General features: G+C 53.0%; 7 protein-coding genes and 1 non-coding gene across 8 annotated transcripts, besides 2 other annotated features; 4 read left to right on the top strand and 4 right to left on the bottom strand.

The window, feature by feature from the left end:
• Positions 1-3774: 3774 nt before the first annotated feature.
• EKO05_0009788 (uncharacterized protein) lies at positions 3775-5530 on the top strand (the record flags this gene model as incomplete). The annotated part of the gene is made up of 3 exons (XM_038942506.1): positions 3775-4321; positions 4370-4719; positions 4769-5530. The coding sequence occupies 3 exons, from the start codon at positions 3775-3777 to the stop codon at positions 5528-5530; spliced, it is 1659 nt and encodes a 552-aa protein (XP_038795161.1).
• A 2375-nt stretch (positions 5531-7905) lies between these two features.
• EKO05_0009787 (pre-rRNA processing) lies at positions 7906-9501 on the bottom strand (the record flags this gene model as incomplete). The annotated part of the gene is made up of 6 exons (XM_038942554.1): positions 7906-8634; positions 8684-8784; positions 8844-9072; positions 9135-9253; positions 9301-9393; positions 9450-9501. The coding sequence occupies 6 exons, from the start codon at positions 9499-9501 to the stop codon at positions 7906-7908; spliced, it is 1323 nt and encodes a 440-aa protein (XP_038795160.1).
• A 1664-nt stretch (positions 9502-11165) lies between these two features.
• EKO05_0009786 (Protein-lysine N-methyltransferase efm5) lies at positions 11166-12493 on the bottom strand (the record flags this gene model as incomplete). Its single annotated transcript, XM_038942720.1, has 4 exons — positions 11166-12088; positions 12143-12205; positions 12260-12309; positions 12360-12493. 4 exons carry the CDS (start codon positions 12491-12493, stop codon positions 11166-11168), a joined length of 1170 nt encoding a protein of 389 aa, XP_038795159.1.
• A 138-nt stretch (positions 12494-12631) lies between these two features.
• Positions 12632-12667: a tandem repeat.
• A 17-nt stretch (positions 12668-12684) lies between these two features.
• Positions 12685-12720: a tandem repeat.
• Positions 12721-12746: 26 nt separating this feature from the next.
• EKO05_0009785 (26S proteasome regulatory subunit) lies at positions 12747-13996 on the top strand (the record flags this gene model as incomplete). Its single annotated transcript, XM_059637616.1, has 3 exons — positions 12747-12999; positions 13072-13307; positions 13355-13996. 3 exons carry the CDS (start codon positions 12747-12749, stop codon positions 13994-13996), a joined length of 1131 nt encoding a protein of 376 aa, XP_059493599.1.
• Positions 13997-14251: 255 nt separating this feature from the next.
• On the bottom strand, positions 14252-16364 carry EKO05_0009784 (Glycosyl phosphatidyl inositol protein transamidase complex subunit; the record flags this gene model as incomplete). Its single annotated transcript, XM_059637615.1, has 3 exons — positions 14252-15884; positions 15937-16186; positions 16235-16364. 3 exons carry the CDS (start codon positions 16362-16364, stop codon positions 14252-14254), a joined length of 2013 nt encoding a protein of 670 aa, XP_059493598.1.
• Positions 16365-16436: 72 nt separating this feature from the next.
• EKO05_0009783 (Putative rhomboid protease) lies at positions 16437-17563 on the top strand (the record flags this gene model as incomplete). The annotated part of the gene is made up of 4 exons (XM_059637614.1): positions 16437-16611; positions 16847-17066; positions 17123-17188; positions 17236-17563. The coding sequence occupies 4 exons, from the start codon at positions 16437-16439 to the stop codon at positions 17561-17563; spliced, it is 789 nt and encodes a 262-aa protein (XP_059493597.1).
• Positions 17564-17962: 399 nt separating this feature from the next.
• Positions 17963-18120, top strand: EKO05_17t3. The gene has a single exon. It is a non-coding gene; the product is annotated as a tRNA-Met (tRNA).
• A 1299-nt stretch (positions 18121-19419) lies between these two features.
• EKO05_0009782 (uncharacterized protein) lies at positions 19420-20748 on the bottom strand (the record flags this gene model as incomplete). The annotated part of the gene is made up of 1 exon (XM_038946932.1): positions 19420-20748. One exon carries the CDS (start codon positions 20746-20748, stop codon positions 19420-19422), a length of 1329 nt encoding a protein of 442 aa, XP_038795155.1.
• Between the last annotated feature and the right edge of the window lie 151 nt (positions 20749-20899).

Genomic DNA, 20899 nt, shown 5'->3' with positions numbered 1-20899 from the left:
TTACCTTGTTTGTTTGCCCGGTGGCCTGACCTGATGCGGAGCGGGAAAGTAGTGTGTTGTTCGCGGAGCGGATACATGGTAATAACCTATCGAGCGGGATTCGGCACGCAACTTTCGCGGATTCCTCTCAATACTCCCCTACAGTGCTGCGAGGGCTCAAGGTAGCGGATAGCTTATTGTTTCTTGTGCTGCTGGGGCAGATCAGAAATCTGCGTGGTCTCAAGAACGTCGGTCCGTCAGTCTGCGTTCTGCTCAAGGCCTGCCATAGATGGTAGAGCTCCAATAGCTCGCTCCGCTCCACCCTGTATGTCCTGTTGTAGAGTTTCGTGCTGTGTCGTCGCGGAGCGAATGCGTTTGCGCCCTCGGTGGGTTCATGGTGGCCTGATGCATGGCGGAAATCGTATGACTAACGGCGATGCATGCCGAGCTTTGAAGCGAGGATCCTTGTGGACTGCACTGTGGCGTGGTTTCCGCTCCTCCCCGCTCGTATTTGTTTATTGACACAACTCTTGTGCGTCTTGTGCAGCGCGTGGTGGTAGTCGTCCGTGGTCTTGAGCTTAAGGAATGAGGATAAGTGAGTGTCGTAATCTCTAGGCTTTACTTTTACTGGCTGCGCACGTGCATGCGCGTGCGTGGCTTTGGTAGGTCTGAGTATGGATTTAAGGTGTGAGTAGATTGAAATTGACAAAGGAACAGGAAGCGCTTGGGCCGAGCTGGCGTATTGCAGCACTGTCTTATGTGCAGTCACGGAAGTGTGCTCCGGCCTCTAGCTGCACCGGTATCGGACGGAGCATCGATCTTTCTAGGCGTCAGAGTCGGTGATTTGGGAGAATCTTGCTCAAGAGCACTTTAGCGTGGGGGAAAAGAGTACCCTCGCAGAGCGGCGCAAGTCATGAATGTTCGCCACAGTCCAAAGAGCAAATGGAAGAAAGAGCAGATGAGAAGATTCAGGTTTTCTGCAAACAACATATAACTAGACTTCACGACTACAAAAACCCCGGAACTCAGGCAAAAGGAAGACCCGGCTAGGAACATTTGATTCCCGGCAAAAGATCATCTATGGTCCGCTGGTAGACCGATCGACGAAAGTTTTGCCAACTGTAATGCACGCAGCCAGCAAACACCTTGCTTTTTCCTCCGAAAATCACGCCGCAGAACAGTTGCAGTGCAACGACTAAGTGCACCATGTATATCTGAGGGGTGTGCATCAACAGGAAAGTATCGGTCATGCGAATGTACGGCATCGCACGAACCCAACGCATGTTACCATAGGTGCCACGATAGAGGGTTAGGCTGCAGAGCAGTAAGTCTTGCTTGGCGGCTGCTTGGACCAGCTGCTGATGTGTCGGTGAGATTCAAACCCTGCCGAGTCCGTTAGGCGTCGCTCAGTGAGATGTATAGCGTACTGACAAACGCTATGAACAAACATCGAAATCGGTATATCAGAGGATCAGAAACAGGTTTTAGAGCGGAGAGCTCAATCAGCAAAAAAGAAGACTGCGGACTTCCATCCGACATCACTGTGGGCAAGGCTCAGGTGGAAAGTGTGGGATAAGAAAGTGATGTCGCATGGTTCAACGATGCATGACATTTACTCTCGGCTCTCCACCGTAAGTACCATCCCAGGCTACGCCTGAATACGTTACAGTGTAACATGCCTGACGTAGTCTATCGTCTCTGAAAAGGAATTATACAAGACCGCGGTGACGTTGCATATATTGTCCTGCATCAGGAAGATTACCACGAGTAGGACAGAAGCCCGAGCCTGCCTGGTAGCAACACCTCGTTGCGATGCCCAACATCAACATCGCGAGTCATGACAAGTGCACAGGTCTGACTTCCAGAAACCCCAAGATAAGGAGGGTTTGGGGCTGAGCTGCGTTTTGTCCGCGCTCGAAGCTCCTGTCGATCACGGTGTACGAATCGTGAAGGTTTGCATGCTAGGGAAAATCCGGACTTGGCCAGCGTGGTCCAGCGATCGTCTTGAAATGGATAAGGCCCTCCTGTTTTGGTCGATGATGGGCAGCTTGATGCTGATCTCTTGGCGATGGCTCGTCAATCCGCCAGAGATGCACTCCCACACCAAAGCAGCGCCCCTTTGACCGCAATCGTGCTCACCAGCTCACGCTTGTTGTCATCGTCGTTCCTGCCCGATATACTTTGCAGCGTCTTTCAGAAACGATGCTTCTCGTTTGAATTCTCCAGTAAGACGAATCCGGCGTTTATGGGGTGGGGGGTCAATACCCTTCTGCGACGGCTCAACGACATAACCACGCGCCCATTTCTCACCGCTGCGCCATGATGTGTGATGAGGCTCCGCATGCTGCATTATGCTGATACGAAGTAGCGCAAGACACTTGGGGATGACGACGGGCTGCGGCCCCTATCTTCGCTGCAGCAAAAGGAACTGCAAGCGTGGAAGAACTGGCGATCTTACCCTGGGGCGGCCGCTAAGAGGCAGCGGTTGAGGCTGTGTCAAGATAACATAGATACAACATCCCAGTAACGATCTGTCTTGGAACTGACATTCAATGTCGCGATCTTGTCAAGCAGATCGGTGCTTGTCGTAATCATCCGGTATGCTCTCTCTTCTTACTCCTGTTGAGTGTTGCTCCTTGTGCCTGACTTGGTAGTGATGCATACACAGCTCTCAGCATATCGCGCCCGCACCGGTCCTTGCCATCACCCATGCGATACCTGCCCAATGGGTCAGCGGTAGTACTGCGGCAACACTGGCTGCATTCTGAATCGTGGAGCACAGGTGGATACAGCCAAGGCGGAATGTGCATCATTCTCTTGGCTTGTGGAACATACCGACCCAATCCTCACCTCCAACATTACGCCTCCCGCCGGCATGCCAAGAGAGGCCCGCTCCGCCACTACAACGTTGGAGCTCTCTAATTTCCCTGGTCGCAAACGAAGTCTGTGGCGCTTGTGCGACGACTTTTAGGTTTGGGCGACAGATGGAACGGTTGTTTTCCGGCGTATGAGCTGCGTCGGTCATAGCATGTGCCGCCAAGAGAGGGAAAGATGACAATTGGGATGTACCAATCGTGGAAGACCGCGGGCGAGCCAAGATTGCGCATGATGCCTTCCAAACTGTAGCAGCAACAAACAGGCTCGCAACAGACTGCGATATATGCACCGTCATCATAGGCGTGGGTCGCTGTTCCACCCCCAACGTTGGGATGCCCTCCCATGGGGAAACTCAACACTAAGATGACACCGGACACTCACTGTACGCTATCTTCCGCATCTGGCCAGCACGTACCCACAGCAGCCTTGGCCCTCTACTGCGGATATCCGAGCGCGTCCGTGACCATCCTTTGGAGGCTGGCGGAGTCAAAGGGTCCTGTAGTAGATGTGGGCTCTCTTGCTTGGCTCGCCTTGGACTTGCTCCTTGCGTTGCTTGTGTACGCCCGCGGCTTGTGATGCACTATTGCACGGACTGTTTGACTACCACGTCACCAAGGTGAGGAACCAGCCACAGGATGTACGCGCGTGCTTGCGGGATGTGGGCCTCTATATCAACCCGACCTCTTAGCTACATACCCCGGATCCAAGCTTCATATGCACAAGAGTGCCAGTGTGAACACACCTACATAAACCTCATTCCCACCCCTCAGTGGGCCCCATAAGTTTCGTTCCATCATTTGCACACCAGATCCTGCACGTCTGATCAATCAAACGCACGTGTCAAGCAACTAGACCTTTACAGGTTGACAACCCACTGTGTCACGCCTTCTTCATTAGCCACCACCCCCACACCAAAACATGGAAACCCCCGCCCCAGTGACTTCACGGTCGCTCGAGAAAGACAACCGCAAAGACAGCGACACAAGCCTGCCGTTGTCAACATCGACCTCGTGCGAAGTCCCATCCATGCGAGAGTTTCGACGTCCTTCGTCAGACGATGACGAGCCTGACTGGCCTCGAACATGGCGGGCATACGCTTGTTTGCTGGGTTGCTTCTTTCTTATGTTCGATTCATGGGGACTGGTGAACGCATACGGGACTTGGTCCTCATACTACGTCGGTCACTCACTTCGGACAGTGGATCAGCTGCAGCTGAACCTGATCGGCGGCTCGCAATGCTTCCTTGTCTTGCTTCTCTCCAATCCAGTCGGCCGATTGTTGGACGCTGGGCACTTCCGTAAGGTCATTGGGTTTGGCACTGTCTTTGTGCCTCTCGGCCTCTTCATACTCTCGGCAGTGCACCCCAGCAGCGTCGAAGCTATTGCAAGCTTTGGCCCAATATGGGCGACTCAAGGATTCGTTGTTGGCTTGGGCATGGCTCCGTTCTTCGTCTCCAGCTCTCAAGGTAAGCTTACGCACCGTCAACTTCAACATCCTGCTAATCAACCTATAGTTGCTGCTACATGGTTCCCTAAGCGAAGAGGACTCGCTGTAGGGTACGTTGCTTGTGGCGCCAGCATTGCAGGTGTCATCTACCCGACCATGCTACGCTATCTTATTGAGACAGTTGGCTTCAACAACGCAGTCCGCTACGTTGCCACCCTGACTTCAGTAACGTGCATCTACTCTTTCATCTTCGCCACACCAAACCCCGCACACGAGTACCACAAGCCAGAGAGCTGGTTCAAGGTTCGCACCTGGTTTGACACAGATGCATTCCACAACAAAGCCTGGTGTTGGTTCACTGCTGCTGTAGCTTTCATGTTCTTCGGCTTCTATCCAGTCTTCTTCAATCTCGAGGAGGTAGGTACAGAAAACGCCATGAAAAGGTCCAACTGCTAACAGTTTCCAGTGGGCAGCCGTCAGAGGCTTCGGAACTCGCAACAGCTCTGGTGTTGCGCAAGCGATACCAGAAGATGTCAGCAACCAGCCACTGCAGACCTTCTGGTTTTTGACCATCATGAATGGAGCTTCTACTATCGGCCGCCTAACTCTCGCTCAGTTCTCCGACAAGACAGGACCACTCAACATGCATATCGGCTCTCAGCTTGTGTGTTCACTTCTTACACTCGTTCTTTGGAGCCTGGCTGGATCAGAGACAGATGCCATCGCCTTCTGCGTTGTTTTCGGAATCTTCTCCGGCATGGTCATTGGGCTCCCTCCTGCATCTGTCGCCAACATCCTGAGTTGCACCTACACCACTCCCGAGACAGAGGCCTTGGCCAGGAAGAAGCTTGGTCACTGGGTCGGCATGATGTACAGTTTTGCTGCCTTGCCAGCACTTCTCGGCCCCATTATTGCAGGACATCTCATCACCGAGTATAACACTTACATCACAGTACAGATGTGGTCAGGAGCCAATCTGTTCTTGTCGTTTGTCTGCATGATGGTCGCTCGTTGGTACTTGCCATGCTTCGATGGCGAGAGTTTTGCGCACCACTTCTCTCGCAAGCAGGCTTCTACTAAAGAAAAGCTTCGATTGGGAAGTGACGCTACTGCGGTTGGCTTGGTGACCCCCACCGCCCTGTCGCAAGTACCGACCCGAGTTCCCAGCACCATGCCTTCGCGCGAGAAGCTCGAACAATCTGCTCAGTCGCCTGAACGCATGGTATAGAATGTATCTTCCAATTTCATTTTCACGATGTTAAGCGTTTGGGCAGCACTCACGACTTTAGACCGAGTAGTGGTTCTTATGTCATCTTTTCAAAGCGTTTCGTTCACAACGTTCAGACTCGAGCAGGGAGCAGAACATGCGGTTCGATTCTTCACGATACCATCTTGTTAAACGTAGGCGTATGGAGCTCCCTATAGGCTGAGGTTGAGCATCGGTTTACGAAATACCACATATAATCAAGATCTTTAAACAACTTTGGATGACTTCAGTGCCCCTCTCCCTTCGAACCGGTTCACTGTGTGAGATTGGCGAATGCCCTACCGGATACCGCAAACAGTGTGTCTAGGTGGCAGCCAATTGCAGATCTTTCACGGGTTCTCTTGGCTGAAGCAACAGATACCGAACGCGCGGTCACTGATGAATATCATGCAGCTCTGAGTCCAGCATCCAGGTTATCTTCAACTCTATCCATGCAGCGATCATTTGCGGACAATCCAGCGAGATGAGCGTTCGGGTGAAACAGGAATCCAATGCGCTGTAGATCCCACCACGGCCTCAGCCTGCGAGTCGGGGCAGCCTTGTAGCTGGAGATTTCCCCGACCCCGGTGTTTGTGAACCTGGCAGTGGAATCTGAGTGGATACGGGACCCCAACTGTGCACGCACATGTCCAGATCTGCGTTGGCCTCGATACGAGACAGTCGAGACAAGATGATCGACATGGAGAAATCAGATTCCGTATCAGGGATCAGCAGCCGCCGTTTCGAGAGATGGACTCGACACGAACGAAGATGCAGAGAGGACACCCAGACTATCCTGAGAGTATTCAGGCACGTTTTCGTGCATACTGGTGCCAAAGCTGTCGAGCTCTGGACTTTGGTTTGCGGAGCCCCGAGCCCTGGTCGCTTGTTCTGAGACCTGTGTCGGCCTAATCGGGCAATGCACTACTGCCGCTTCGGTGCGGAAGTGGCTTGTGGGCGGCGGGGAAATCCGTACCGTGGGTGGATTTATCCTAGCCTCCAGCCCAGCCCTTATCGCTAGTCCCAGTAACCGCATCCCAACGTCGTATGCACTCAGACTGCATCATGTTTGTTTGTTTGTTTTCAGCTCGATTAGGGAGCCTGGAGCTGGGCAGGCGGTGTTTGGCAAACTGCGTTCCTAGATCTCATTTTTCACTCAGGAGGAGTGTCTGGCGGAACACAGAAGTGTGCTAAGCAGATTCGGTGCCTAAACTACAACTTCCTGGAAACTCGCAGCAAGTGCGATTCGTGTTCAGCGCCAGCTGGAGCACCTAGATGTCGTGCTGCCGGAATGCTCTAGCTGCTTGGTGCGGCTCTGGTCTATAAGGCTCGGCATGTCGCTGTCAGTGTAACGTCCGGTAGACAGCCGCTCGGTTTACGGAATGCTGATGTCGTTGCATCTGTCTAGTCGCAGCTAAATCAAGGGATGACAGGAAAAGGTGGTTGCTACACTGCATGCATCTAGAGAAAAAGTCTAGATTCTCTGCAGCCTGGCCAAGACTGACTTCTGTGTTACGTGAGACTTCAGAGTACTAGATAAGGAAGTTTGTGAGGTTGCGATTGGCGTACTTGTCTCTGTCGGACTTTGTATCTTTTAGGAGAGCTGCAAACCAAACGTGCCAAGCAAGTTCTTCAACCAGTGTACAACATATCCAAGACATGGCCTCTGGTATCATGTGAAAGCGGACACAAAACAAACGCCGAGGGCAGAGCGGGCAACACAAGGAGTACAAACGTCTGCCATGCCCTTGTGCAACTCTTGACGTTACGCCACATCCCTCGCACTGCGCTTCCGCCGCGCAGCCGAGCTGCAGCCAAGAACCCGCTGTTCTTATCGCTATGGCTTGTCGTCGTACGCGTTCTGCGTACGCAGTGGCGCAGGCTGCTCTTTGATCCCGAACCTCCGATGTTCGATCGATATTGTACTGCAGAGATCTACAAGACAGTCAGCGATGCGTTCCGCATTGTATTCGTCCGGCTACTCTTCGCTGCCGTGTAACTGCAATGTAGGTTATTTGAACAGTGTGAGCATGGAACACCAGAGTACACAGTCTACGTTTGTCGTAAGGCATGGTCGATAAGCGTATAAGAATAACTTGGGATATACGAAGTGTGCAGTCATAACAAGAGTCCCAGCAAGCGATACAATTGCTGAAAATGGGAGAAGAATCGCTCAAAGCGCTGTCCAATGCTGTATGACCTCGAAACGCCATCCATGCAACCATGCCTAGACAGCTAAAGCGCTGCCACTGCCAAGGTAAAAACAAAAAGATCAGATAGAAGCCTTCGTTGAACGTGTAAATCGAAGTATGATGACGATTGTGACGCGTACGTCGAGACGTCACGCATGCCTCGCTCTAGGATGCCTGTTCAGGATGCGTAATACTTGGCGTTTGAACTCCAGGTTTTTCTGTGTGAGATGCAATCTCGAGAACGCTTGTTGAGCTTTCGCCCCCGTCCTGCACACTCATGCCCAATGCCCGCCGTGCCAGCTCCTTTTGACCGTTTGAGATATGGTCGATGGGCGATGTCGTACTATCATTACTACGGGATCCAGGTTCGTTCCTCAGGGTGTTCGGTTGCAACCATGGCACGCTGGTACACCGTGTGACAAGCCGTTGCGTGGTGTCATCTACAGGCGCGAAGTGATTACCGCTCGTTACGAGAAGGTGGAGAAGCCTGAGAATGTCGTCACGCTTGTAGTGAGGCGGCTTGCTGATTTGACTGTTCGTCAATATAGGGTAGAGGACCCGAAGGTACGTGTGTCGCAGAGCATTGGCAGCGGGCGAGTCGTGTGGAAGGTCGATTAGGTTCCGGAGGATGACGTCGATTAAAACGTGCAGGTCGTTTGTGTAGAAATACTCAGCAGTTGCAGGATTGCCAAAGAGAAGGTACAAGACCTTAAGAATTAAAAGTTGAAGAGAGGTTTCCGACTCTCGGTTTAGGAGAAGTATCAGATTACACCCAAAGGTTTTGTATGTCATGCCATGACTGGACAGTGCTTTGATTAACCGATTCGTTATTGGAGGACGGCCGTCTTTGTGATGATTGGTAGAAGCTACCAAATATTGCTCGTTCATGACCAGCTATACGACTATTAGTTGCAAAACCGATAGCGGCGGTGGATGTACATACCAGAACTCGAATGACTGGGTAATGATACGGATCTTCGGCATCATCAGAGGCGCCCTCGATGATACCTAAGAGATACAGTATGAAGTTGTCGTTTACCGCCGCTAGTCACTATGATCAGTAGTCGTTTGATCGTTCAATATTCAGAACCGTCAGAGCATACCAAAGTCTTCCCAAGTGAGTCTTTGTACTCGCGATGATTCATACAGAAGTTCCAAGAGCATTTGGTGTAATCTTGTGTCCTCTTGCACGCTCTCCAGTTGTACTAACTCCACTAATCTTGGAAAACTGCCCTCAGTGTGCATCATCTCGAAGATGACGTCGTCGCCACTGTTTCGGCCGTCGTATAGTAGGAGAGCGGCAACGATGTAGATCGTAGGGTTGTCTTCTTCCTGCACAAGCATCAGTTCACCCTGCACTCGCAAGACGCACCCGGACGCCTCCTGCCACATACCTGCAAAAGGCAGTATATCATCTGCCGACGCACGTACTCCTTGTGTGTCATGAACAGCTCGCCCTCTAGTACGCGGAAGATACATTTTGCGACGCTGTAGTCGGTGTCGAGATACTCGGCTGTCTTGGGTCAACACTATTCGGCGTATTTCGAGGAACTACGTTACATTTGTAGCTAGTCGTGACATTAAGAAAGGCGCGCAGAGAGTTGTCTATACTCTCTTCCTCCTGGCATCGTGTCGAGACTATGTCATCGAGCTCTGCATGGCAAGTCAGTCTCTGGTAGTGGGGTTACAGCAGCACAAAACTCTCTCACCATCCCAGAACTGTTGCTCATTCTCAAGGTTGTACGACACCTCAAATGCCATACTGTGTTCGCGGGCCAGCCACCAAAATCATTGTCCCTGGCAACGCAGGCTCAAAGAGTTATCGTGCGAGGCGCAAACCAGTCGGTGGTGGTTTGTTGGCCCCGTCGACACTCCGAACAGCAAACCGAGATAGTGCGTCACTGTACCCGATGTGGAAAGGTCGTGTTTGGACTCGAGAACGCACCTTCCTGCTATGTCTGCACTCACCTTACACATTACGCCACTGTGAATTATTATACTGTTTGTTACCGCAGTAATACAATGAGCTCTCATAGATGCGCCGATCGAGTCGTCGGTCACTGGCTTTGCATTCAAGGCTTCCAGGGATAAGACAATCTCCCTGCACAACCCAGTTGATCGATCATCGTCGCATCAATGAATAGGTTTCCGTGTGGCCGTCGTGTAGGCTCCAGCTCCAGTCCATGGAGCGAGTTTTTATTCTTTGGGACTAGCTGCCTGTCTTCACAAACTCGGGACTTGGAAGCCATGACAAAATGCCCGATTCCACCATCACCTTAGCCCAGAAATAATCCCGACGTTGCCATGTCCAATCGCGCTGCCACTTTTAAGGCTCTGTGCTGCTATGATGCAAAAGTCAGCCCAGAATTTGCACCCCAGTTGAGTAGAAGTTTCGTCTCAGCGAAGACGGCAAAGCGCGGTTGCGGCTCAATACTGCTTCGCTTGTCGTTGATATGAGCGCCCATCTCCAAAAAAACTTTGATGGCGTGATGATGATGGTTTTGGTGTAGAGTCGGCCAATGGCTTTGAGAGAGCGGGGTTTTTGATGGTGTGGAGCTGAGAAGGTGAGAGAAATGAGTAAGACTAGAGGCAACATATCTAAAGTCACCTTCACCTAGATTTGAAGTCATTCTTTCTGGCGGGTACGCAGCAGGAGTGTCCTTGCAAAAAAATTGAGGGCGTAGGGAAGGATATTTGATCACGTTTATTGACAGACAGACGGCATCGATGGAATGTATGCCTTTCTGCGATGCAGCTGATACATTGCCGAGAGCAACAGCAATAACTCCAGTCTTAATCGGAACCATAGCCCACTCTAATCCGTGACTGGTCGTGCAGTCGGCACCTTCTAGATCAAGGTTGGCATTATTCAGCAAATCTGGTAAAAGGCAGAGCAGCGACATAAATCGTGATTGGAACCGTCCTGGATAAGACTCATGGTGACTGAACTAATAGCAAGCTTATAGTATGTGGCGAACGTGAGCAAGTGTTGCGGCTAGACTGGTCAGCATTCCCTATCTACATATGTTTCCTGAACCTCGCAATATTACAGCCAGCTCGTCAAGTGACTCGATCATGGTCGTACAGAAGGTGCCTGACTTGAAGACAGCATCTATAGTCTACAAGAACCCCGCTCAGATGATCAGCATCCCCTTCGTAAGAGTGAGACGAGTTGGAGGAGCTACGCCCAAGTGAGCAGAGATTGCCATAGGGCGTTCGTGTTGTCAATGTCTCGCAGGACGGTCTATATGGCAATCACCCTCTAAGTTTGTCAGCTGCGTATTACACCGAAAAAAAGCCCGCTGGACAGCAACTATGTTCACACAAAAGAAACGGGATTGATTCTACAGATCCGTGTAGTCCGGTAAAGGAAAAGCCAAGGTATTTACACACGTCGCAAGATTTTCATTTCTTTCCTCGCCCTTCTACTGGTCATCGATGACGTGCAGGTACTTCTTCTCCTCACGCTTCTCACGCTCCGACATGGGTGGCAAATCGTAGTACGACGAGCTCCTGTAGCCCTTGAGGTACTCGAATGTGAGACTGCTCAACTCCACGGGCTCGATGTCGAGGTCCTTGAATGTTTTGGCCTGGGGGTCGATGTACTGGTCAATGAACTCACGCTCGACCTCGTCCTCGGAGTGAATGGGCCACCAGAGGAGCTTGTTGGCGTAGCGTGCGACAGGCTTCATAACGCGCTTAGGAATGTTGATGTGGCGGCGCTTCTTCATAGCTTCCCGCTCGACGATGTCGTTCAGCTCAGCCATGGTGTACTCTGTAGGTCCGTAAAGCTCAAACGTCTCGGCAGCTGTTGTGTCGTCGTGCAGCATGGCCTCGAGCGCCATACCAACGTCGATAGCGTGGACGGGGGAGAAGCGCTCCTGCAGCCAGTTGGAGGTAATGACGTTGGAGGGAGAAGCCAGACGGTGGAGGAGACGGTCCTCGTACCCGAACATGGGCGCCGGGCGAACGATGGTGGTCTCCGGGTAGATGGAGCGCGCTACCTGCTCACCCTGGGCCTTGGTGCGGTAGAACTCCGAGGGAGAGTCGAGCTGGGCGCTGTGCGAGGAAACGTGGACATAGCGGTCAATGTCGTACTTTGCAACGGCCTCGGCAATGCGCTCAGTTCCCTCGACATGGACGTCGGCCAAGTCGAAGTTCTTGGTGGGGTAGTCGCGACCAATGAGGTTGTAGACAATGTCAGAGTGTCGAACGCTCTCCTCAATCGACGCGGTATTGCGCAGGTCCATTTCCATGAAGATAACGCGGCCAAGGTCACCAGCAACCTTCAGGTGGCGCTTCGCCATCTCCTCGCGGAAGGGCACAATCACTGTGCATCCTGATCGAGCTGTTTCCTTGGATTAGCCCTCTGCCCTGCTTTCTGCGCTGAAGAGTGACGCACCAAGTCGGTTGACAACGTATCTGCCGAGGAAGCCCGTCGCTCCGAATACGGTTGCTGTGTAGCCTGTGTGTGCGTGTGAGCGAGCTGGTTCATGTGTGGCTGCGGGCTACGGCGCACCTCCGAGCGAGGATCGTCCGGCGGACACGGTCAATATGGGCTTTCCGGTCCTGCGCGAGAGTCAGTATTCCGGTCCTGGTGCGCAGGACAGCGGCCGTACCTGGTGATCCTGACATCGTGGTTGATTCGGCCTGCTGGGCGGCTTGTCGAGGTCGAGAAGGGCGAAACGCGGATTGTGCGCAGCTGGGCCGGCATCGCTGCGCGGGAGCGAGCACAGCGAAGGGGCAGGGCCATGGTTGCGGCGTTCAATGGCTGGCGGGAGGGTGGTATGCGAGCTTTCGACGTGCAGCTTGCATGATGAAGTCGGGGCTTGGCGGCCTGCACTTCCGTGCGTCGTAGCTGCCGCGACGCCATAGGCAAGCCCCAAGCATCCCACGTCCACATCCACATCCACATCCACGTCCACATTCACGCGCCTCCAGTCCCCACCACCCCGCCCACCACAACAACCAACCAGCACCGCTCTCGACACACACGCACCTGCATCATGGCGATGGACACGGACACAATACCGAACCTGCTGGGCGATGCGCGGGACCAGGCGCCCGAGGAGCTGCAGGAGTACTTCATCGCCTTCGAAGACTACTGGGAGAGGAAGCTGTGGCACGAGCTGACGGACAAGCTCATCGACTTCTTCGAGCACCCGGAGAGCGCCAAGCAGCGGATACCCTTCTTCGAGACGTTCATCAAGAGCTTCGCAAACAAAATCAACCAGCTCAAGCTTGTCACACTAGGCCTGAGTGCTGCAACACAATTCAAGGGCAGGTCATGGGGAACGCACTGCACACGCACGACGACACTAACTTCTACAGATGACAAGGAGCGCCTCAAGTTCGTCAACGACCTCGCCGAGAGCGTCAACAAGCCCGCCTCACAAGACGCCTATGTCTACGCCACAGTCGCCGCCGCCAGCATCCAGCTGAGGTTACGAGACGAGGAAGGAGCCAAGAAGAAGCTGGACGAGTGCGAGCAGATCCTCGACAACTTCGACTCGGTAGAGACGGTTGTGCATGCCTCCTTCTACCGAGCCAGCGCAGAGTACTACAAGGTGCGTCGTTCGATAAGCTTGAAGTGCCCCATACTGACACACTCAAGTCGAAGCACGAATTTGCCGCCTACTACAAGAACGCCCTACTGTTCCTCGCCTGCGTCGATCTTGCCGACCTCGAGCTCCGCGAGCGCCAGTCACGCGCATACGACCTCAGCATCGCCGCCCTTGTGTCAGACTCCATCTACAACTTCGGCGAGCTGCTCCTCCACCCCATTCTCGACTCGCTCGTCAACACACCCCACGCATGGCTGCGCGACCTCCTCTTCGCCTTCAACCGTGGTGACCTCAGCGCATATGACGTCCTCTCGGGCAACATCTCGAAGGTGCCTCTACTGAAGGAGCACCAGACCTTCCTCTACCAGAAGATTTCTCTCGCAGCCCTCACCGAGACCATCTTCCGCAGACCACCGCACGACCGCGCCATGACCTTCACTGAGATCTCGCAGGAGACGAAGGTGCAACCGAAAGAGATTGAACATCTGATCATGAAGGCGTTGAGCTTAGGCTTGGTCAAGGGTCAGATTGACCAGGTTGCCGAGATCGCGCGCATCAACTGGGTGCAGCCCAAGGTCCTGGACATGAAGCAAATCGAGAGCATGAGGGGGCGGCTGAAGGAGTGGGACGCAAGCGTCAACCAGTTGGGCAACTGGATCGAGGGTGTTGGTAAGGACGTCTGGGCTGCCTGAGCAAAGAATCCAACATGCAATGCTACAAATCTCGGTCGTCAACCGTACTGAGGTTGTATCCGCCTGACACCGTGGTGGCATGTACAAACTGTAAGGAAAACACGCTTCCGCGCCATGATCGTAGATAATAGCTACATGACCACACCAGGGTCAACGAATGAAATAATCACGACATGAACCACACAATACAATGTTCTGCGCCTCTGTATGATATTCGTATATTTTCTTGCTTTACCAATCAGCGAGACTACTCTCTTATTCCTCAAGCATGCCGCCTGCAACGACCACACTGCCCAAAAGCCACGCCGGAAGCCAAACCAACCAGACTGTAACCTGTGTCCACAGGCCCGAAACAAGCCAGCCTTCTGCCGCCAGCACAAGCACGTCGTGCAAGTTTGCACCGAGCAGCTTCGCACTCCACTGCGCGACCATGATGGGATTCAGCACTGCCAGGACCAACAATTGCACAGCTGTCAACCACATCTTGTTCGTCCTGCGCACAAAGGAGAGCGGGGTGGCGAGCACGCCGATCAGGAAGGATTGGCTGAAGTTGAGGGTTGCGAGCGCGGCGAGGATCATGCCCAGCAGCAGCAGGGAGAAGCATTGGATGAGTGTGACTTCCTGGGTGGAGAGAGGGCGGAGCTCTGAGATGACCCACGCGAGGAAGAGGGGTAGCAGGGTCGTCGCGTTTGCGAATGTGAGGTGCAGCCGCGATAGGTTGTCGGCGTCCCAGGTATTGAACATGTAGAGCGGAATCAGGCCGAGGAAGTGGATTGTTAGGACGGAGAGGATGGGAAACAGGAGGTGGCGTTCTGTCACTGCTGTGGCTGCCTTGGGGACCAACGCTTTGTAGCCATCTTGTTCAATAAGCTCCATTTCCGGTTGCTTGGACTCGTCGGGCTCTTCTGAGCTCGATGTTCGTTTGGTGGCGTCGCTCTTGGTGGGCTTCGTGGCTGCTGGGTTGGCGATGAGTTTGGTCGAGCGTCCACTGGCAACCCAAAGCGCAATTGAGGTTATGCTAAAGTTCATAGCGATCAACATCGCTGAAGGGAGGTAGGTACCGATGCTGATGAAGCGGTTTGCCTGGATGAGGAGGTAGAAGAAGAAGCTTTGGTGCAGATGCTCGAGGAGGTTGTTCAAACTGCGAAAGAGCGATTCAATAGTCTTGCCCAGCGACATCTCGTCATGCCAGCCATCGCCGACTGTAGAGAGAGTAATGGCGTCGACATGGTATGGGATAAATGACGAGTGAGGTCCCGTTGCGTGGCCTAGGCCTTGAGACACCATACCGCGCAGCATGGTCTGCAGGCGCTCCTTGTATGAGTCTCTGTGGTCGAACATGCGCTGGATGGCACAGCCGATGTTCATCTGACTAGAAGCGATCTGTACGGCGGTGTTGAACAGGTCGAGGTTGGGTAGCTGACCGTTGATACCATCGTACAGAACGTGCAGCTTGTCGTAGCGGTGGCCCCAAGGACCAGCGGAATAGTCAACAGCAACAGCGGCCTGCAGTGCTCCGCTCTTGATCTTCAGACTCTCGACATAGCGCTCGTCGTGCGCGTCGTGGTAGGCATCTACCCAAGCTTGAGGCCCTGTAGTGCTGTCGCCAGACACCAGGAAGATGATGTCTTTGCTCCACAGACTCCAACGCTTGAAGTAGCGGGCAAGGGTCAAGATGAGGGCCACACCAGAGTTGTTCACCACATCGTCCATGTTCTTCCATGCTGCTATCAGAACAATGGCTTCCGTGGCGTCAGCGCGAGGTCCTTGGAGGATTGCGTAGACGTTCTCGTTTGCGATGGTGCGGTTGGAGACGTGGTACGAGTACTTCTGGGTCGCGACCTTGAGATTGTTCGAGCGAAAGATATCGCCTAGTCTTTTAGAGCGCCTAACGAGTACGTTAGTATCCAATGTATTCAGACGGGCAGCAAATGACACACTCTTCCACCGACTGGTCAATCATCCCATGGACCTCTTGTCGATAAGCACGGAAGACATTATGCTCGCTGCCTGTGAAGTAGGTGTGCACTTGTCCGGGCAACAGAGCATTCTCAGAGACGTATGTGTTGCGCGAGTAGTCGTTCAGAGGTAAGACCAACAGCCACGCTATGCCAACGACAATGCAGAGCGCGGAGAGATAGGGTGGGATCTTAAGGATGCGGGCATCCTGCCGGAGCGCCAATATTGAGGCTGCTGCGATTAGTTATCAGGTCGCCGGAGGGGTACTAGGAAGCTCACATATCAGTGCCATGTTGCCCACCGCTGAAATACCCCACGAAGCAGCAAGGAGTGATGTGGCCGTCTCTCCTGCATTCGGAGCTCTTGGTTGCGGCGCGGAAGGAGCGCTAACGACGCGACCCTGGGCCATCATCGCCCATCTTTCTCAACGCGCCTGCAGACAAGCTAACACCTGTCTCACACTTCACAATCGCGCGCCGCCATGGCCTCGTATACGCAGTTCAACCCGGCCCGCTTACGCTCCTATGTTCTCCGTCTACCGCTTGCGACCCGGTTGCTCTTGCTTGCCATCGTCGGCCTGTGGATTGCGACAATACCGCTGCCATGGCTCAGGGAGTTCGCACGGCTCGAGCCGGCTAAGATGGATTTGACCCAGAGTATGTAGACGTTTCTCGTTCTATGGTCGCAGCATGACGATCTTGCCGGCCATCACTTCGAATGTATACCATCTTGCATACACAGTGTGGAGGGCTGGGACGTCTCGCCATCTCAGCATGGAAGTGCACGCTCGAGGGCTGTTGCATGAGGCGCACGACAAACCGAGCAGCACCAGAAAAACTGCGCGGGCCGGCGTACATCGCATGGGTTCTCAAGCTAACAACTACTTCGCAGTGCACCGGCTCAACCTGTTCCCATTGATGCATCTCAACTTCTTCCACATGATCTTCAACCTCGTCGCAATCGCACCTCTTCTCGAACGCTTCGAGTCCGAGTATGGGACTCTTGTAACGCTTGCACTCTTCACTGGGCCCTTTGGTACACTTCCAGGAGGCATCTACACGCTGTTGGAGAAGTTCGTTTTCAGGGCGAACACAATAGTTATGGGCGCGAGGTACGCATGGAGCACAACAGCAGTGGAATCTCCGAATTGAAGCTAACGAATAACAGCGTCTGGGTCTTCCTGCTTCTCTCTGCAGAAGTCATGAAACAACACAAAACCAACCCCAACTTCAGGTATGCTCTGTTGTAATGCCCACCATACTCTAGCTCATGTGTAACAGCGTTGGTCCCTACAAGATTCCCACCTGGACTACGCCCCTGATTCTCGTCCTTGTTACCAGCATCCTCGTACCGAACGTCAGCTTCATCGGCCACCTCTGCGGCGCTGGAATAGGTTATCTTTGGGCCTCAGGCTACATCAAGTTCCTCGTACCCCACGAGAAGATCCTGAGATGGGTTGAGACGAAAGCGAACCTGTTGGGCAGATTACCTCACTATGTGAGTGTAGACCAGAAGACGTACGGTCGCTACGGTGTTTTGCCAACCACAAGTGTGCCAATGGGTGGGATACCAAGGAGCCCGGAATCAGGAGCAAGGTTAGGACCGTGAACGGCGACGGTGTTCCGACCTTTGAAGTTTGATTGTGGCGTGGAATTTATGAAGTGTATAATGTATGGCCGACTTAATGCATGATGGACCGGCGTTTTGGAACTGGAAGAGCTAAGTTTGCGTTGGATTGGGCTTGTTTAGATATTAGAGATCGTATGGCAGGTGCGCATTTGCAGGAAAGAAAGTTCGCATCGTCTAATGTACATCTCTAGCGTACTTGAGCCCACCAAAGGACTACGATGTTCTTCAAGAAGCGCCCCGCACCGGCGTTGAGATTTCGCCACCCCACCACCAACGAAGACTCGGCCGATATCAGTAGGCCGCGGTTAACGAGGATTCTCTTAATCTATTTTCTGGGTTATGAATATTACATTCTTTCTCCCGTTCATCAAATCACCAGCTTCCTTGGTGTAGTCGGGTAAGCATCTACCACTCCAATATCTTCACCGATCTTAACCAACACCTGCTAGTTATCACGTCGGTCTCATATCTCGTCGAGTATGACTGTTCTAAGAACAGAAATCCGAAGGCCGCCAGTTCGAATCTGGCAGGGAGCAAATCTTTTTGCGCTCGTCGTGTCCAGTCAGTATCCGCTCAGTAACCTTGGATCAGCTGCGCTCTAGATGGACTAGTGTTTTTGCTGGACACGTTCGTGTCCGCTGTGACGGTTGTATTGATTCACCCTCCTCTCTTTTCATGAGTAGTTGAACTATTTTGCTGGTGAGTTCAACGCTTGTCGTGTAATGACGTGCGTCATGTTGTTGCCTTTCACGAGCAAGTGTGTTCAGCATAGTCTGGCATATTGTGTCCGTTGAACTCGTGTACGGCGAAGGGGGCACCACAACCCCGCGATAAACCTGCTGCATCCGGTAAGTTGTCGATATCTGTGGAAAACGGGACTACGGGAGGGGCAAAAGGGCAACGGGAGGGGCGTGGAGGGGCGTTTTGGGTTGGAGGGGTATCAATTTGGATGGAGGGGGAGGGGCAAGTTCACCCAACGAGCCCAACAGGATTCAAGTAAAGGACATGCAAGTTTGGTTCAATTCGAAAGGATAATTGCATTTGAGAATGTTGTCTCGTCTCCCAGTCTTGCATCATGTTTCCTGAGTTCAGGTGCATACTACGGAATCGCTCGAAATCACGTCGTTCAGTTCGTCTGTCGTGATTGCAGGAGGATTCACTGGGTCCAGGTCAATCGAGGAGGCCATGAACTTGGTCTTTCTGTGACGGAGTAGCTCGAAATCACTGTATATAGATTGCAATCACAACACTGCACATATCAAAGCCACCCAGAGTGTCGACCGTATCACAGATTGACTCCAAAAAGAGGGAGTTCAAGACAATGCCGCCTGTCTCATGCTGGCAGGTATGTAGTGTTACTCCGAGAGCATCAATTACGAAAGCCTCGAGGTCGCCAGGCAGCAAGTAGCGCCAAACGGCCGCTCTCACTCGGAAACTTGTGATAGCAGAAGTGATTCCCAGGTAGCTGGGATTGGGAGATATCATCGAGGGTAGTAGATAAGAAGGTCTCTGAACGTATTTAGTGAGTAGGTATCTATGGCCATTGCAGTGGCTTGACTACACTTATTGCAAGTAACCAGCAATAAAGGCCGACCAACATCTTCGATCAAGGGATGGATAATGCGCTTGAACAGTAGAAGCCATGTATGGTTGAGCGCTTCGTCTGCACCTCGCAGCTGATCCAGAGCAGTGGTTCGAGCAGGAGCGGTGGAACCAAGCCGCGAGTGAAGGCCTAGCACGGGGTCATGAGTTCACTATGAGGATTGGCGTGGGTCTCGATAGCTGTTTTGATTGTTGAGTGGGGTATCACAAGCACAAGTACACTGCCGTATACACTATGCGTTCGTTGCCTTCATCTCTTCCTTGGCCAACCGCTCCAGGTACGCTCTCAACAGTGCCTGGGTACTCTCGGGGTCGTCTCTTTCTTTGCGCTCTTCGTAATGTCTCCAGAACTCCAACACTACCTCCACAGCGATCAGAGCAATAATCGCCCATTCCAACCTCAAACCGTGCTTCTCACTTAGTTGCTCACGTAACACACTTGCAATCTCCTGTGCAAACCCAATCTTCTCGTTCAACACTTTGATTCTGACGCCGACATCGAGTGCGCGGCCAACGCCGTCATAGTAGCCACCTAGCCCTAGCTCATGTCGCGAGTCCCAGAACAGATCTGGCATGCTGTCTGTGAGCTCTGAGTAGAGGTTCAGTTGTGCGCGGATGGAGAGCAACTCGCCGGTTTTCCGCAGAATGAAGGAGCGTGTAAATGGTGAACGAATGTGCTTTGCGGCGAGCATGTTGGGAATTTCGCGGGTCGAGTGTTGGTAGTTGGATAAAAGTGTTTCGAGGACAGCGAGCTTGGTACTACGTGCCAGACCAGAGGAGAAGGCGATCTTGGCAAGCACGGTGTCAACCTCTGGTGATGTAGGACCAGACTCGTTAGGCATGGAGGAGAGCGAGTCAGAAGTCTGCTCCGGCTTGATACCCAGGACGATGGTGTCGCCGACGACTTCGCTACTCTCACGTGAGCTGTCCTCAAGGTACTCGAGATCTTCTGTTTCGAGAAGTTCGAGATGTGAGCCTTCTGCTGCTGCAGGCAGAATCTGCTGAACTAGCTTCAAGGCTTCGCGCTCCCGGACGTTCCATGTGACAACTGTGCCAGAGGGGAAAATGAAAACGTCTCCCTGCTGGAAGTCTTTGACCTCAGACGGCCGGTCGCTGGTCTGTACGTGGACGACTTGCGGATACAGGCCTGTCTGGAAGGGGTCGAGCTCGTAGCCTTGGGCTTTGACCAGTCGAGCGGCGGCTGCGATATCGTATGTCTCAGCGGCGCAGTATGCAGTGACTGTTTTGGTCTCGGCATCTGGGTCGATGAAGCGCGTTCGACCACGCGACTTGACGAAGGTTCGTGATCGTTGGGCTTCGACAGCAACACTGCGCAATGACAATGTCTTGCCAGCGGTCTTGCGCGATCCTTGTTTTAGCTGTTCAGCCTTGCCATCTGCCTCGTCCTGCTTTTTCCTGAGTATCACGTTTGCAGAGAATGCTCGTGCTGGGGTTCGATGTAGCGATTGTGGAATATGGAGTGATATTCGAGGGCCTTGATGCTTGCATTTTGCGATGCACTTCATCAAGGTGGAAGGTGCGCTCGATCCAAAGGAAGGCATCGCCGGCGATGCAATGTATCTATCGAGGGCTCTACGTGCATCGTGGATGGGTGCAGGTCAGTGCTTGGAGGCGTCCATGAGTTTCGGTGGAGCCTGTGGAGATCCCCTGCACTCGCGAGGGTCCAGGTCTTGACAGAGCTCTGTCATTGGT

The sequence above is a fragment of the Ascochyta rabiei genome, chromosome 17 (genome assembly GCF_004011695.2).
Source record: "Ascochyta rabiei chromosome 17, complete sequence".
Lineage (NCBI taxonomy): Eukaryota > Fungi > Ascomycota > Dothideomycetes > Pleosporales > Didymellaceae > Ascochyta > Ascochyta rabiei.
The sequence above is the reverse complement of the archived record's forward strand: the minus strand, read 5'-3'. Positions and strand labels throughout refer to the sequence as shown.